This window comes from Mirounga leonina, unplaced genomic scaffold (assembly GCF_011800145.1).
Source record: "Mirounga leonina isolate KUSES-001 unplaced genomic scaffold, KU_Mleo_1.0 Mir_115, whole genome shotgun sequence".
Taxonomy (NCBI): Eukaryota; Metazoa; Chordata; class Mammalia; order Carnivora; family Phocidae; genus Mirounga; species Mirounga leonina.
Window position 1 is genome coordinate 10,597,274 of NW_023270268.1, and position 15,386 is coordinate 10,612,659.

General features: G+C 55.8%; 1 protein-coding gene across 1 annotated transcript in view; it reads right to left on the reverse strand.

Moving 5' to 3' along the window:
• CCDC13 (coiled-coil domain containing 13) overlaps positions 1 to 15,386 on the reverse strand; it is a 38,984-nt gene that overhangs the window by 16,224 nt on the left and 7,374 nt on the right. Inside the window, exons 4-9 of the mRNA XM_034993024.1 lie at positions 14,614 to 14,703; positions 10,208 to 10,324; positions 8,849 to 8,953; positions 6,544 to 6,705; positions 3,467 to 3,643; positions 1,568 to 1,774 (exon numbers count right to left, since the gene is read on the reverse strand). Of these exons, the coding sequence (XP_034848915.1) occupies positions 1,568 to 1,774; positions 3,467 to 3,643; positions 6,544 to 6,705; positions 8,849 to 8,953; positions 10,208 to 10,324; positions 14,614 to 14,703 (858 nt within the window). The remainder of the gene's footprint in view (positions 1 to 1,567; positions 1,775 to 3,466; positions 3,644 to 6,543; positions 6,706 to 8,848; positions 8,954 to 10,207; positions 10,325 to 14,613; positions 14,704 to 15,386) is intronic.

Consider the following 15,386-nt stretch of genomic DNA (forward strand, 5'->3'; position numbering starts at 1 on the left):
CCGGATAGCTGGAGAGGCCGGATTGAAGAAGGAGCCCCGGAGGACCCCCACCAGGGGGTCAGGCCACCAGAGGTGGACAGTTGGTGTGAGCCCCAGACAAGCTGGCATGTCCCCCAGCCTGAGATGCATGCCTCAACTGTCTGCTGGGTAATGCTTGGCCCCCAGTCGGCTGATGATCTCTGAGGTAAGAAGCGCTTCCCTTTTGTGTGCCTGGAGCCAGGACAGTGGTGAGGTGAAAATACTGGAATGTTCCCATGTGCTCCTTCAGATTTCACTTCCCAGTGGCAAGCAGGGCAAGGACTGCAAGGCAATGTCCCCACTCACAGCCACACACACCCTGTCCCCAGGCCTTTGTCATAACCCTGCGCTCCCCCTCAGCCTCGGGGACTTCAGCATTTTCCACCACAGCCACTGGGGTCCCAGGGGATGGACGGCTCGGAGACACACCACCAACCCCAGCCAACACCAGCCTGAGGCTGCAGCTGAGGGGCTCCTGGGCTCCCATGCTTCTGACGGGACCACGGATCCCTGGGAATAAAGGGCAAGGCTGCTCTGTGACATGCCTTAGGCGATACCAGTCACCCTGGCTATGAGGCTTCTCTGTCACTGGGACAGAGTCCCAGTCCCAGGTCCCCTCCCCTCTGAGCACCTGCACCACAGGAAGGAGCCACAGAGAGCTCACAGGGCCTGACTCCCGGCAGCCCGGGCTGTGCTGGTTAAGGCATCTGTCAAGGTCCAGCTCTTCAGGGGCTCCCTCATTAGGTGAGCATTTATGAGCATCTACACTGGCCTCTCAGTCCTGTGCCAGGGCGTGAGGCACCAAGGTACACGCCGCCTCAAGAGGAGAGGAGGACTTGGGGGGGGCAGGAAAACGATCACCCAGGGTGACAAAAGTTTGTCTTGGGGATGCACAGGGAGTTAGGAGAGTGCCCAGGAGGGGCAAGGAACACAGCTGGGGCCCCTGGCCAGGCAGGGGCGGTGGGGGAGGAAAGGGAAGGCACGTGCTTCAGGCATGTGCCCAGCTGCAGTGGGGAGAAAGCAGGGCTGTGAGGAGCTTAATGGTGGCCATGTGGCCAGAGTGTGGGGGAAAGGGAGGGGTGAAGAGGAGATACAGGCGGGGTGGCAGCAAGAGCTCGTCACGTGGGGCCCTGCAAGCTGGCTGGAGAGCAGCTTCCTTTGGGCCATCCCACTGCCTGGAATGTGAACGTGGAGCCTGGCACTGTAGCCGCCATCTTGGATCGTTAGGATGAGGGCCACGGCTGGGGACAGTGAGGCAGAGCTGGAAGGAGCCTGGACCCTTGAGGATTGAGTGAGGCCAAGGGTGACCGGGAGCCACAAACAGGTTTTGTGCAGAGACGGGAGATAATCAGCAAAGAGAGGAAAGGTATGTGAGAATTCGTGGGAAGCCAGATGGAAGCAGGGAAGCAGAATGGAGCCAGGGAGGACGTGGTGTGGCCTGAGTGAAGGTAGGTGGAAAACAATGGAAGTTGCCGAGCTTTGTCTGGACGGTAGATGGACTTGCCAGGGCTTGGAAATGGATGTCAGGCCAGGCCAGCGCCCTACTCACCTGCACACTGAGTTGGCCAATCTCCAACTCCAGCTGCTGTACCTTGGCCTCCCGCTCAGCCACCATGGCCCGCAGCTGGGTGATGAGGCTGATGCTCTGCTGAGCCTCACTGTTGACCTGCTGGTCCAGATGGTGCTGCGACGCCCGGGTCTTCTCCTCCTGCAGACTCAGGCTGCCCAGAATCTCCTGGAGCTGCTTCAGCTGGTCCTGTGGGGCCAAGCAGGAGGGCAGACGACAGACAAGTTTAGCCATGAACCCTGGGCAAGGCAGGACAGGGAAGACCGCCTCCCTCATGCACTCCTTGGTGCTGCAGGAAACTAACAGTGGGACCCTACCTGTTTCTTCGAGAAGCAGGAGGATAACTTTCCTTGCCTGCCCTTGCGGGGCTCACCAGACAGGTGGGGACCCTGCCATTTTCCTGTCCTCAACTTCCTTCTCTGAGATTGGGCCAAGAAGGACATTGAGGGGGCTCTTGGGACGACAGCAGCTCAGATGGTGGGCCCTCTGCCAGTGGAGTGGGGGAGAGATTCGGGGAAAAAGAAACCCTATCCCTCTGCTGGGAGATAGCCTTGAATGCAGCCCCTGGACCCCCTGCCAGGGATTCCCTCAGCACCTGACTGAGGCCCCCTCCCCTGCAGATGCCCCCAGGAGACTAGTGGGCTGGAGGCTTCACCCAAGGGCCAACAGGAAGGACAGGTCAGTGATTGGGAATGCAGAGGGAACTGAGGCCCAGAGAGCCCAAGGGCACAGTGCTGGTGGATGGCCGGGCTGGGGCTTGTCTGCAGCTTTCATCATGCCATCTGCGACCACTGAGGACATGCAGCTCCACACCTTATTTAAAAACTAGGAGCTGGAATGCCTGGGTGGCTCAGTTGGTTAAACGTCTGCCTTTGGCTCAGATCATGATCCCAGGGTCCTGGGATCGAGCCCCGCATCGGGCTCCCTGCTCAGCAGGAAGCCTGCTTCTCCCACTCCCACTCCCCCTGCTTGTGTTCCTGCTCTCATTATCTCTCTCTCTCTGTCAAATAAATAAATAAAATCTTTTAAAAATAGTTAAAAAAAATAAAAACTGGGAGCTGAGGCTCAGCGAGGGGGTGCCAAAGGCCTAGGGTCACCCAGGGAGGTGTGAGCAGAGGCGGGTCTTCTGTGTTCTGCTTACCACCCCGTGCCCCCCAGCCAAGCCAGGCAGGGCCACCCCAGGGGCCTGGGGCACAATTTGGGATTCAAAACCCTGGGGCACTGCAGGTCCTAGAGCGAAAAGGCCAGGCTAGGTTCAGGAAAGCATTGTGGCCTTGATAATCAAGGCAGGCCTTACGGTCAGAGCAACCTGGTTTGAACTCAGTTGTACGGTCTTGGACGACTTAGCTAACTAACTGGACTCTTAGTTTCCCCATGTGTGAAATGGGATTAGAACAGATGACCCTAGGGGTTGTCTTGGCGACTAACCATTATGAACCACATGCACCCCAAGTGTCCGGGAGGGGCTGTATACTGTCACATGGACAAGAATTTGTACTGGCCCCTCAGTTTTTCCATCAAGGAAAAATGACCCAGGGTGTACTCCCATCTCCTTCCCCTGCACCCACTTCCTCCTCCTCTGGGGTCCAAAGGCCCAGCGGCTGGTGCCAGGCTCTAACACGTCACAGCCAGCAGCAAAACCCCACAACACGACGTGTATGCGTGCTCGGGCAGCCTCCGAGCTGCTCCTGTCCCTGGGATGTGGCTTTGCAGCTGACGCCCGGGTGAGGCCATGAGCTTCTGGATGATGCTGGTGGCCTCTGGGGTAAGTGAGGGCTCACTCTGGCTGGGGCTGGGTCATGGGCTTCCGGGCAGGGTGGGGGGCCCGTGTTGGAGGAACCGGGCCCTGGCTCTCGCCAGGCCTGAGCGGCTGGGCCCTACCATGAGGGCGTCGATGAGCTCATCGTCATGTCGGCCTTTCTCCACCAGGGTCCCCATCTGACTCCTGAGGGTCTTCACTTCGCTTGACAGCACCTTATTCCGGGACTTCACGCCCTCCAACTTCTTTTTCAGTTCTTCAAGCTCTTTCTGGAGGGCATCCCGCTCACCCATGAGTTTCTGTAATCAGGAAATATAGTCTTGGGCAGTGGAGCTGAATGGGTCCCGGGCTCCCACTCACAGGTGAGGCCCGGTGACAGGAGGGGACTTCTGAAGGCCGGAGAGCAAGGCAGCTCCCAGCCCCCGCCTCTCAGGGGTGTCAGGTGGGGCCCTGCCCTTGCACGTGACAGACGTCACTAAGAGATGATAGCACTCCTCCATCAGCCCGAGAACACAGGCATCCAGGCAGCTGCCCTTGCTCTGCCAGGGTCAGAGACGAGAGGAGCCACACTTGCCAACTGTGAGTGTGTCCTCCAGAGAGCATGGCTATCCCCACCTCTCAATCCCGGCCTGAGCTGGGGAAAGAGCAAAGCCATGCTCTCATGAGCAGCACTAGGTCTAGGGTTCAAACAGAAGTGGCTCACCCCACCAGGAGCCAGAATGAGAGGGAGGTGCCATCCCGCTGCGTTGCCTCACTTCCTCCATGCACATCCAGCACATCAGCCCAGACTGCGCCACACTCGGGTCAGCTACTAACCGGCAACTCAAGTGCTGGGCATGCCTTCAGAGACTCCCTCCCTCCCTTCCTTCCTTCCTTCCTTCCTTCCTTCCTTCCTTCCTTCCTTCCTTCCTTCCTTCCTTCCTCCCTCCCTCCCTCCCTCCCTCCCTCCCTCCCTCCCTCCCTTCCTTCCTTCCTCCCTCCCTCCCTCCCTCCCTCCCTTCCTTCTCAAATATTTCCTGAGGGCCTACTGTGTGCTTAGAACTGTTATAGGTGCTGGGGATAGAGCAGAGAACAAAACAGAATGTTTGTCCCCAAGGAGCTAACATCCTAGCTGGGGAGATAGATGTTCAATGGTTTACCTGTTACCACTGTTTACCTGTTGCTCTGCGTATTGAAAACTGGGCAAGGGAATGGGGTGGGAGGGACAATGGCATGGTCAGGGAAGGCCTCTCTGAAAGGTGACATCTGAGAAGAGACTAAAGGAGGTGAGGGGATGAGCAAAGGTCCTGGGGTAGAACATGTGTGGCTAGAGCACAGTGAGAGAGGGGACAGGTCAGGGGCAAGGTTGGAGGGGGCAGAGTCCAGATTAGGTAAACCATCAGGAGCCAAGATTGAGACCCCGAGGAGGGTTTTGGGCAACGGGTGACATAATCTGCTTTGGTCTTGAGGGTTAGTTATCATTGGAAAAGTGTTTTTAGATCCCTGTGGAAGTGAATTATAGAATGAAAAATAGTAGATATGAATCCAGAAGACCACTGATCTTTGCCGTAGGCAGCCATTGTTTGCCTGTAGCTCTGCTGGCTACATACTCTAAGCTCTGCAGGCGTCCAGCAGAGGAAGGACACACAGAGGACAGCCTCCTTCCACCGCAATGTGGCTTACAATCGGTTCAATGACTGCAACATGTTCTGTTCGGTGTGAATGTGTAAGTCTGAGCCAGGGGCACCGCAAACTCAACAGTTTCAAATCTCAGCTTCCCATCTCCCTTGAGTCCCCTCCCCGTGTCCCCTCCCCACTGCTACACTCACTGGAAGTGCTTCACAGTCCTTCCACTTATCTCCCTTCCATCCCGTCACTGAGCCCTGTAAAGTCGACCCTCAAACGTTGCAGGTGTCTGGCCTTTGGCTATAGTCCTACTGCCTTGGCTCTGGTCCCCGGATATGTCTCAAGTGGATTATCACCTCTGCCTCCCAAGCCTCCTCTGACCTAGCCCCCCCCGACCCCACCTGGCCATGTGACCTTTCCAACATGCACAGGGGTCCACGTCCCTCTATGACTTAAAACCCTTTGGTGGTTCTCCACTTCCTTCTAGATAAAAGCCCAAAGCCCTGGCTGGCATACAAGGTCCAGGAGGACCTGGCCTGGCCCACCGCTCCAGTCCCTCTGTTCCCTCCTCACACCTGATGATCTAGGATGCTGGGGGTGCAATGCAGCGATGGTCACAATGTTCCTAGCACAGGGTCTAGTCCTGAATTGGCACTCGTAAATGGAAGTCTCCTGATGAAAAGGTAAGGCCTCATTGTTAGGAAGCCCACTGCCAGGGCCACTGAAGTGGGCCTTCTCAGCCTGCCAGCACCCCGTCCTGCTTCTTCCTCTATTTTCCTTGAGAAAGCCACGCTCCCCACTCTCACGCCAACTTCTGAGAGGCTGACTCATCTCCCAGACCTGGGGAGAAGCCTGGCTGGTCAGAGCAGCCTGGACCCTCAGCTGCAGTGACTGGCTCAGGGACAGGCTCATGGCCTAAGCTAGCTGGGTGACACTTCATTCTGGGACTTTGTTGGAACTACTGGGAAAGAGAAGCCCTTTGTTTGTGGGGGCTGGGCTGGACGATAGAAGCTGGGACTTGCAGGAATTCCCATGGGAGAGGGTGAAGCCGGTCCGGAAAAAGTGGCACCGAGACCAAGTCCCCAGATCCCTGGGTCCATCTGCGCCTGACACTAGGCGACCTCTAGACCATTCATCTACATGGGCCAATCAATTCTGTTTGTCACATAAGCCTGGTAGAGTTTGGCTTCCACCACCCTGGGTGCAGATCTGTGAGATGCAGCCAGTGAGACACAGCGCCCACCTTTCAGCAGCCTGGAGCTCTCCTCCACTGAGCCCCACCTAACCCTGTCCCTGGGCCATCCCTCTGGGCCTTGGCTGCCTCCTCTCCTTCTACAGTGACAATTTCAGGTCCAGCATCTCCAGAACAGCCAGGATGGGGCCACCCAAAGCTCATGAAATGGGCTGACGACCCAGTCAGGCAGTTCCAGCTGGACTGACAGGACGTGAGGAAGAGGCACTGAGGTAACCCCAAGCCCCAGGGGTCTCCTGCCTCTAAGGGGTGGCTCAGAGCTCGTCCTCACGGCCCTGCAGAGGTGGTCACGATCTCCCGGTCCCCCGTGCTCAACTGACCCCTTCCCTGGACATGCATTACCTCGCAGCCCTCCTGTTTTTCCCTTTCCAGGCTGCGGATCCTCAGCAGGTTTTTCTCCTGTGCCGACAGCTTCCTTGGGTCCGGACCGACAGGTAGCTTGTCATGGGATATTCCTGCAGACTGGCTTTGGGTCTGTCCCAGCTGCTTCTCAAGCTCGCGAACCTGAGGGTGGTAAAACTCGTCATTCCGTAGTGGGCCTGCCCTCACAGACTCAACCACTCAGGGGCTGCCCTGAGGTGTGACAGGAAGCCCCATTAGACTGAGGCCACTGCTGTTCTAGATGGAGGCAGGAGCCCCATGTGAGGGGCACGGAGGTGGGGGAGGAGTCTGAGGTGGCATCTTGGGCAAAACAGGGGAGGACAGGCGGGAGGTTTAGCTTGAGAATGAGAAAAATCACCCCCTCACTTAGGGGCTATGTGAGACCAAGAAGCAGAGGTGTGACTCAGGAACCTGGGAGGGAAAGGATGGAGGAGCTCAGTACAAGGATGAACTCTCTAACCCAAGACTGGGTGCGCTTCTTGGGAGACCATGGGTTCCTGGCCACTTGCAGGAGATGCTGCAGAGGGAGGGTGGGGTTTAAAAGCTCAGAGAGCAGTTCAAAGCCTCACCAGCTGTGTGCCTATGCACAGCTTACTTATCCTCTCTGAATCTCAGGTTCCTCATCTGTGAAACGGGCCTAAGGGTACCCCCCGCATAATGGTATAAGGATTCAGTATCCTGAACTTGTCTGAGTCTGGGAACCCCCAAGATGCTTCTTGGAATGACAAATCTTGGGGCCCACTCCAGACCAACAAGTCAGAGCTTCAGGGGAAGGACTGGGAATCTGCATTTTAAACAAGTCCTATGGGTGCTTTTTAGGATTAGGCAACTTTGAGAAACCCCAAGATGGCCCAGGTGAAGCCCTTGTCACACCGTCCAGCACTCATAGGCTCTCGGCAAGTGGCAGTTAGATGTCAGCCCACAGAACGATGGCTTTATTGCACTGAGTTTGAAGTGAGTAACTCCTAGGGTCCTTCTAACCCTGGTTTCCATGTTGATACAACATAAATGATGGAACACAGTTGCCGGGGCCAAATTCACTAGGATCCCCAGTAAAGGGTAGCCGCATGGTTTTGAAAGCACATATCAGCGCCCTCGTGTGGCACTGCGTGGTAATTCCATTTAAGCATTAGAGAACACAGTATGAAACTTTCAATCGTTTATTTACGCAGCTTAACGACAATAACAACTAATGTGTCGAGTGCTTATTACGGGCCGGGCACTGTGCTGGGTCCTTTACAGATGTTATTTCACTTAACCCACAACACTCCGTTTTGCAGGTGAGGAGACAGGTGCAGAGGGACGACGTGACTTGCCTAAGGTCACCGAAACTACAGACCAGCGACTAAGGCCAGTCTCAAACTGGGGTCTCTTAAACCCCAAGGCCACACATCGGTCATTAATCACAGTGTTTTGGACACCGTCCCCTCCTTCGTGTTGGCTTCAAGGACGCCACAGGAGGCCTCGAGGATAAAAGCTACCCAGGAACTGTGAACTTGAAGTCCTTGGGGATGAAGGCCATGTGCTTGGCCAGTTGGGGAAGTTACACACCTACTCTTGTGCTTCTTGGTTTGAAAGCGAAAGAGGAAAATAACCAGAGCAACCTTTGTACAGTGTTCGCTCCACGCCAGGCACTGTGTTGGCCATTTGACGCGTATTGACTCATCAGTCCTCCCATCAGCCCTGTGGGGTAGCTCCTATCGTTATCCGTTATCCGTGGTATAGGGAGAAGAAAACCGAGGCCCAGAGGGGTGAAGGAATTTGCCCAAGGTCGTACGGCTGCTGAGTCGAGAGCTGAGATTTGAATCCAAGCAGCCTGGCTCCAGAGCCCCAGCTTTTAGCCTCTAGAGATGCTCCAAAAGATTTAGAGCATAAAGAGGGGGACAAGGCTACATCTTTACTGGGTAACTCAAACTTTCAAAAGTCTACAAGCATCTGGACAAAACTGGAAAAAGCCGGCAAGTACAACAGTCACGCGAATTTACATGAACTAGGGGAAAAAATATGCCTAGAGTACAGTAAATCAAAGGTTTTGGCATTTGTTAAGCCCCAGTGCCTGGCACGTGGTATGTGTTATATAAATGCTTGTTCATCAAATAACAAATTAAAATCAGGCCGGTGGGGGAGAATATCAAACAACAGCCCTGCAAGTACGCTCTGCCAGGCCTGAGGGCCTTTTTAGGGTTCTGTGTCTCTCATGTGGGGTGGTGCCACCTCACCGGGGCATTTTAAGCCCTGTGTTCAGGGCCAGAAGAAGTTCACTCACCTTGCTTTGCAACACGAGAATTTGTTGAGCCCGGCCCCTCCAGGTCCCCGGGGAGGACAGGAGCTGCTGGACATTCACATCTTCCCCGACCTCGCTGGTCAAAACCTGAAAAAGGGAGGGCCTTCAGCGAGGCCAGGAGAGAGGGCCCCCACCAGAACCCTAAAACCAGTGCATCCTTAGAGGCGGTGCTGGGTGCGTGGGGCTCCCAGAGGGCCTGGCCCCCGCCTGTACCCCTTCCTCCTGCCCCAAGGCCAGCTGACCGTGCTCTCAGAGCAGCGGCCCCTGGAAAAGTAGTGATCCCCTCATCCCCCGCATTTCTTAGTGTTGCTTCCAGCAGGTGAGGAACTGCCAACAGTGTTCAGATGGGGCCTTCCGCCCTTGACATATTCTGGGATGAGTGAACCACAAAGTTGACCAAAATCTGCTTCCTCAGTTTGTTCACCTGCCACTGAGAACTGAGATCCTTCTGGATGGCTATAGGAAGTACACTGCCCCAGGGCCTTGCCCTCTGTGAAAAGCCACTGACTAGGGGCCATGTCTGAGTGCAGCAAGGATGGGGGAGACCACCAAACATCAATTGGGGAGGTTTGATTCCAGAAGGGTCCAACTTCTGAGAGGCTGACTCATCTCCCAGACCTGGGGAGAAGGGTGGCTGTTGAAGGGTGGGGTGCAGGCCCTACCTCAAGGCTTTGAGGTGGAAACAAAACACACCAGCTGGTGCCCTGGGCCCCTCTGAAGCCTGCCACGGGAACCAATCTAGCGTCCCGAGTCTCTGGTGCTTGTTTCCACAATAGAACACTGTTTTGGAAATCTTGGCTAGTCTGAGTGGTTCCAGCCGGGAAGACAAATGCCAGAGAATTCACTATGTAAATAAAAATAAATAATGAACCAGCTGGGCCTGCATCCCAAGTCTGAGTATTTTCCTTTGAAAAGGGCCTTTAATACACAAACAACCTATTCATTTTCTAATATTACAGACAGCAAAGGGCAGGAGGCAAGTCTTGGCAGGCTTCCAAGTCCAAGGTGGCTTATTAAGGAGAGATCTACTAGGATCTACTAGGGTGCATGGAGCACAAGCAGTCTACAGGACTCTCCCTGAGTAGAGGGCACTGCCCTCCTCTGTCCGGGGGGGTGGGGGGGGGAAGGCACCACAAGGGCCCCTCAGGCAGCCAGCAACCCCATTCACCAATGGTCTGTAGGAAGGGCTGACAGAAGGAAGTTACCGGATCCGGAGCCTGCCCCAGAGCATGATGCTCACGGGGCCAAGCACTTGCTGCTCCTGAATGGAACCCATTGTCCTGGCCATGCTCTTCCCAATCCCAGCCAGATAAGAACCCCTGACCCCTGGCTCTGGAATACCTTCTGGGCCATCCGGAGCTCCTGCTTCACAGACTGGATCTGGTTGCGGAGGTCACTCATCTTCAGGTTTGTGGCCGTCAGCCTGTCCTGCAAGACCTTCACCTCTGGGGTCTCTGGCTAGTTGGGCAGGAGAGAGGAGAGAGCGGTCACTTGTTGCCGAAATCATAACGATAATCGTGACTCCGTTCAGCCAGGGCTGTGCCAGGCACCGCGCTATGTGCTCCACGTGCAGCAACTCACTGATTCGTCACGAACTTCGGGGGGGGGGGGGGGGGGGTTCTCTTGTCAGCCCCTTCCAGATGCAAAGCAGAGGCTGGTGGAGGGGGACTCCCCTTGGCTTGAGGCGGGGGGACCTGGCTGGGAAAGGTGGAGCAGGGACATGAATCCTGGCAACCCACCTCGGGGGCCTAAGCCCTTTGCTCAGAGCACTGCACAGCCAGGGATGCAGGCGGTGGCCACAGAGGGGGAGCCCCAGGAGGAGGCCTGCAGGCTCCACACCATCCAGACACTTCCTAGGCATGGGCACTCTCTGCTGAGCTCTGGAGGCTGCCACCGCAGCTAAACCATCTCCACTCAGAATAAAGAGGGGCTAGGGACACCTGGGTGGCTCAGTCGGTTGAGCGTCTGCCTTCGGCTCAGGTCATGATCCCAGGGTCCTGGGATCGAGCTCTGCATTGGGCTCCCTGCTCAGTGGGAAGCCTGCTTCTCCCTCTCCCACACCCCCTGCTTGTGTTCCCTCTCTCGCTGTGTCTCTGTCAAATAAATAAATAAAATCTTAAAAAAAAAAAAGAATAAAGAAGGGGCTAGTTCCATCACAGAAGGCAACCCCCAACGACCCTCCTAACTCAGGGCCTCCTTCTGAAACCATCAGCTTATTCCTTGAGCTCCCTTTCTTGGCAATGAGCTCACTCAACAGAAACAAGGACCCAGTTTCACCGCCAAATGCTCCATTTCCGTGGCTTGAAGAACTGCCTCAACCACAAAAACTCTGCCTGCTGGAACTCTTAGCAGTGTCTTTTTTTGTTGTTGTTTAATAATGTTTGATTTAAACTACTTGGATGTAAATTTTTCTCAAATGTGCCATCTATTTCTCAGTCTTCAGGAGAAGTTTCTGAGGCTCACAGAAGGTTGGCATTAAAGGGATGCCTTCTGTCAGAATCTGCCCCAGACAGCATCCCTCATACGCACCTCCTCTCAACACTCACAGGCCCCTGGGCACTGGTGTTAATATACCCCTATTTTTACAGATGAGGAAGCCAGGTTTGGAAAGGGGGGTCATTGCCTGCATTAAGGCAATGTAAGTGATGAAAATAAGGCCCAGGGAGGGGGGGTAAGTTGCCATAGGGCACACAGCATGTTGGGGGTGACACAAGTCAGATTAGAAGAAGCCCGGTCCTTCCCCTGCCCTAGCTGATTCTCCCACTGGAAGCTGTTTCCGGCACCCAGGCATCACGGGTGGGCTGAGCATCCCATCAGGCCATGATGCCAAGACCGTCTGCTCCTGCCCGACAGACCAGGTGGGCTGCACTTCTGGGAAGCTGGGCAGGTGCTGCAGTGGCTTTCTGAGCTGTCTTCAGGAGGCACACACAGAATCTCCTGGGGACACTGGCACGGAAGGCAGTCCACAGAGACTGGGTCTGGGAAGTTCCCCGGTCCCCAGAGGTTGTGGACAGCCCAGGTGAAAACCACTGGGGAAGGAAACGGGAACCGGACACACAGTCCAAGAAGTCTGACCCCATCTGGTTTCCTCATTTATGGAATGGGTAAAGAATCCTTCTCTGTCCTGCTTCTTCACAGCACCACCATGAGGCTAAACAGCATACCCAATGTGAACAGAGTATAAACTGGGAACTTATATAAAACACAAATGTATCTTTAAAAAAAAGTGTGTGTGTGCATGTGTGTGTGTGTGTCCTTCCCCCTGTCTGGCGTCTTGCCATTCCTTCTCCCTGCTGTTGGATGCCTGTCCTCCCTCAGCTAAGGGGCTAACTCTGCACGTGTCCAGGCTAAGAAGCAACATCCCCTGCCTGTTGGGTCTTGGGTGCATGAGGCCCGCAGGCCCTGACAGGTGGTGGTGCAGGGGCTGTGTTTATGAGCGTCCCACGTGACGGCCATGACCCTGCTCAAAGCCGGGAAGAGCACGCATCCGGGACCGGATCTATAACGCAGGCAATGACTCCCCTCTCCACGCCTGGCTTCCTCATCTGTAAAAATAGGGGTATATTAACACCAGTGCCCAGGGGGCCTGTGAGTGTTGAGAGGAGGTGCGTATGAAGGATGCTGTTTGGGGCAGATTCTGACAGGGCAATGCCGGAGGGGGGCGCCTAGCCTGGCCTGGGGTAGCTGGCAAAGGGGGCTGAGGGCTAGCCAGTGCCGTCCACTTCTCGGTCTTCTGCTCTGCCAAGCCCCCAGTCCTCTCCTCCTGGACATGGGGCCAACCCCACGTCGCTGCCATCTCAGAGCTGCTTCTGCCCAGAGCGAAATTCCACAGGCTTTGTGGGGGACTTGAGGAGGGACCTAACCCTCCCCTTCCCTGGGCCATTTTCTTTGAGGGACTAAATGAAACGCAGTCCAAGGGGAACAGACGATGCCAATGCTCTCGCAGCACAGCCTCTGGGAGCCCCACCGACCGTGCTGAGTGGAGACAGGGCATTCAGCTCCACTCCGGAATGCGCTTTGGCGCCTGGGGCCAGAGCATGCCGTGAGCGCAGGCCTCTGAAGTGTGGTTCAGGCTTGGGCTACCCTGAATGGTGTAGTGAGGGGGAAGGCTGCTTTTGTTCTCTCTCCGATCCCAAGTGCCCTGGAAAACGCACGGTACTGCTGAACAGAGGCTTACTGCCCATTACCCGCTCTTCTGGCAGAAGCCTACCAGCAAAGCTGAGTGCCCCAGCTCCAGCCGCCAGTCAAGGCCGCCCTCCGTGAGTCACCCCACCCTAGCCTTGTTTGGCTTATATTCCCCGTCCCCCCTCTCCCCCCTGCAGGCCCTGGGCTGCGGGCAAACACTGTCCAGCCCACACGCAGCTAGCAAACAGAATAGGAATACTTAGTGCTGCCCGGCCTCTCAGCCTCGGCTTGTACTTTCTGCTGGAGGGCCCTCCCCCATCCCCCTTTCTCCAGCAAGGCCCACCTCAGGACCCCCTCCTCCAGCCCACCTCCTAGCTGCCTCACAGGGAGGGTGTGCTCTCTCTGTGAACTCTGAGGCCCTGGGGCTCTTTCTGAAGGCCCTGTCCCCCTCTTTCCTTCGGTGTGGCTACTCATCTCCCCTCCTGGGCTCCCCTGTGGACAGAGGCCCTGTCTTTGATTCCCTGTTTCACAGGGCTCAGAAAATCCTATCACGCTCAACAAGTGACTGAACAAGCAGCCTCCCATTAATGGCAGCCTAGTCAGGGACATGGCAATGCTCAGTGTTCTGGATAAACCGGGAGCAGCTTATCAGTGTCCCCTGGAGCCAGGAAAGGTCCTACAGAACAGCCCCTGCCAAGGGCAGAGCCCCTCTATCACCTCCCCAGCAATGAGACAGGGTTACACAAGACTAGCCTTCACCCCACTAGGTTCGCCCCCCTGGAGCCCTAGGAAACTATCACTATAGACTGAGGGCTGAATTCTCCCCAAGTCAGGCATGAGGTGGCTTGACCCTGAGTTGTAGGCAAAGGGAGGTGGAGCTAGAAAAGGAGCACTGAACAGGGAGTCCTAAGGCTTGACTCCCTCTATTTCCAAGAACACCCCTGGGGAGGCCTCCTGGGTTGTTTTTAAGACTCTGAGGCTACTTATCATCTGGCATGGGCCCCATGCCCCTCCCTGGTAGCCCACAGGGTCAGACTGCCTTCCTTTCGTGAAGCCACAATCCTCATTTCCTGGGTTCCAGGCCCTACTCACTGGCTGAGTAGAATGGAATCTGGGGAACAAGCTGCATTCCCAATAGTCACTTTGACTTTGTAGATTTGGAGTTCCACAAAAGGAAGACTTCTCACAATATGAAATGTACCCCCACCCCCAACAGGGCTCTCTTGGGCAGGAGTGAGCTCCTTGTCCCTGGGGAAAGTAAGGGGCTGGATGTCTCCCCAGTGAGGATGCTGTAAAGGATGCAGCTGGGCTGACAGTTGGAGGCCAGTTGGACCAGGCCTTCCCCGCTGGTCCTGAAATTCTAGGGTTCCAGGGTCATCCAGCCCTTCCTGTTCTCCCTCTCTGGGGACTGAATCAGAGTTAGACTTTCACTGGCCTCCACTGGGGCATTCCTGGCTTCAGGCCACAGACTTGGCTATTGTTCCCTGATGACCACGCTGAGGATGCTGCACTGGTGGGCTTGGCATAGCAATGGGGTGGACCCTGGACGGAGGCACCTACACTCCCATAGACGACAGGAGGCCCAGGCCCACAGACTCCCCAGCACAGACTAGAATTCATACCAAGGCTCTGTCTCCCATCTGAGCCCTCGACGCTTTGGCTCCCGCATCGGTGGCTGCCTTGGCTGGTAGCCTGGCCAGGGTCGCCTGCAGCTGAAAAGCAAACCTTGCACTTAATATTGGATTCTGCTTGGCAACTGTGGTACCTGAGTGTGGTGCTCATGCCGCCGTGGTTACTGATCTCACTGGTTCACCTTCCAGCTCACTTTAGGACCATTAACGGAAGAACACTCCCCTACAAACTGCTCTGCGGTGGGAGAGGGTTTGATTGATGGTCTGCCCCACTCCCCAGTCACATACTAGGATTCACTAACAGCTTCATACATAATACTGTAGCCGTGGTCTGTATCTTGGAGCTCTGTCCACAATCTGGGAGGAGTTGCATAAAGGGATAATGGACTTCATGTGGTAGATAAGAAGACAGGGTCAGAGATGCTAAGAAACCTGCCACATGGGCTCATGGCCTGGAGCCAAGCCTAGTGTTTCACACAGACAGCCAACTGCCCCTTTAAAGCTTTCCTGATTGTTCACACAAAGACCAGACCATGTCTGATAAGGCCGGGGTGGCCTGCCCTCCCACCTCTCTGACCTCATCTTCCTCTACTCTTGGCCACCTGGGTTTCCTCTAAGACCTTCTTCCCCACTCAGGACCTTGGCGCCTGCTGGGCCCTCTGCATGGGGGCCCGTCCCCCATCTTTCCCAGTGTGGCCCCTTCCCACCCTCCAGGGACCCACTGTGAGCGCCCCCTCCTCTAAGAGGTGCTGGGTTTGCCCCTG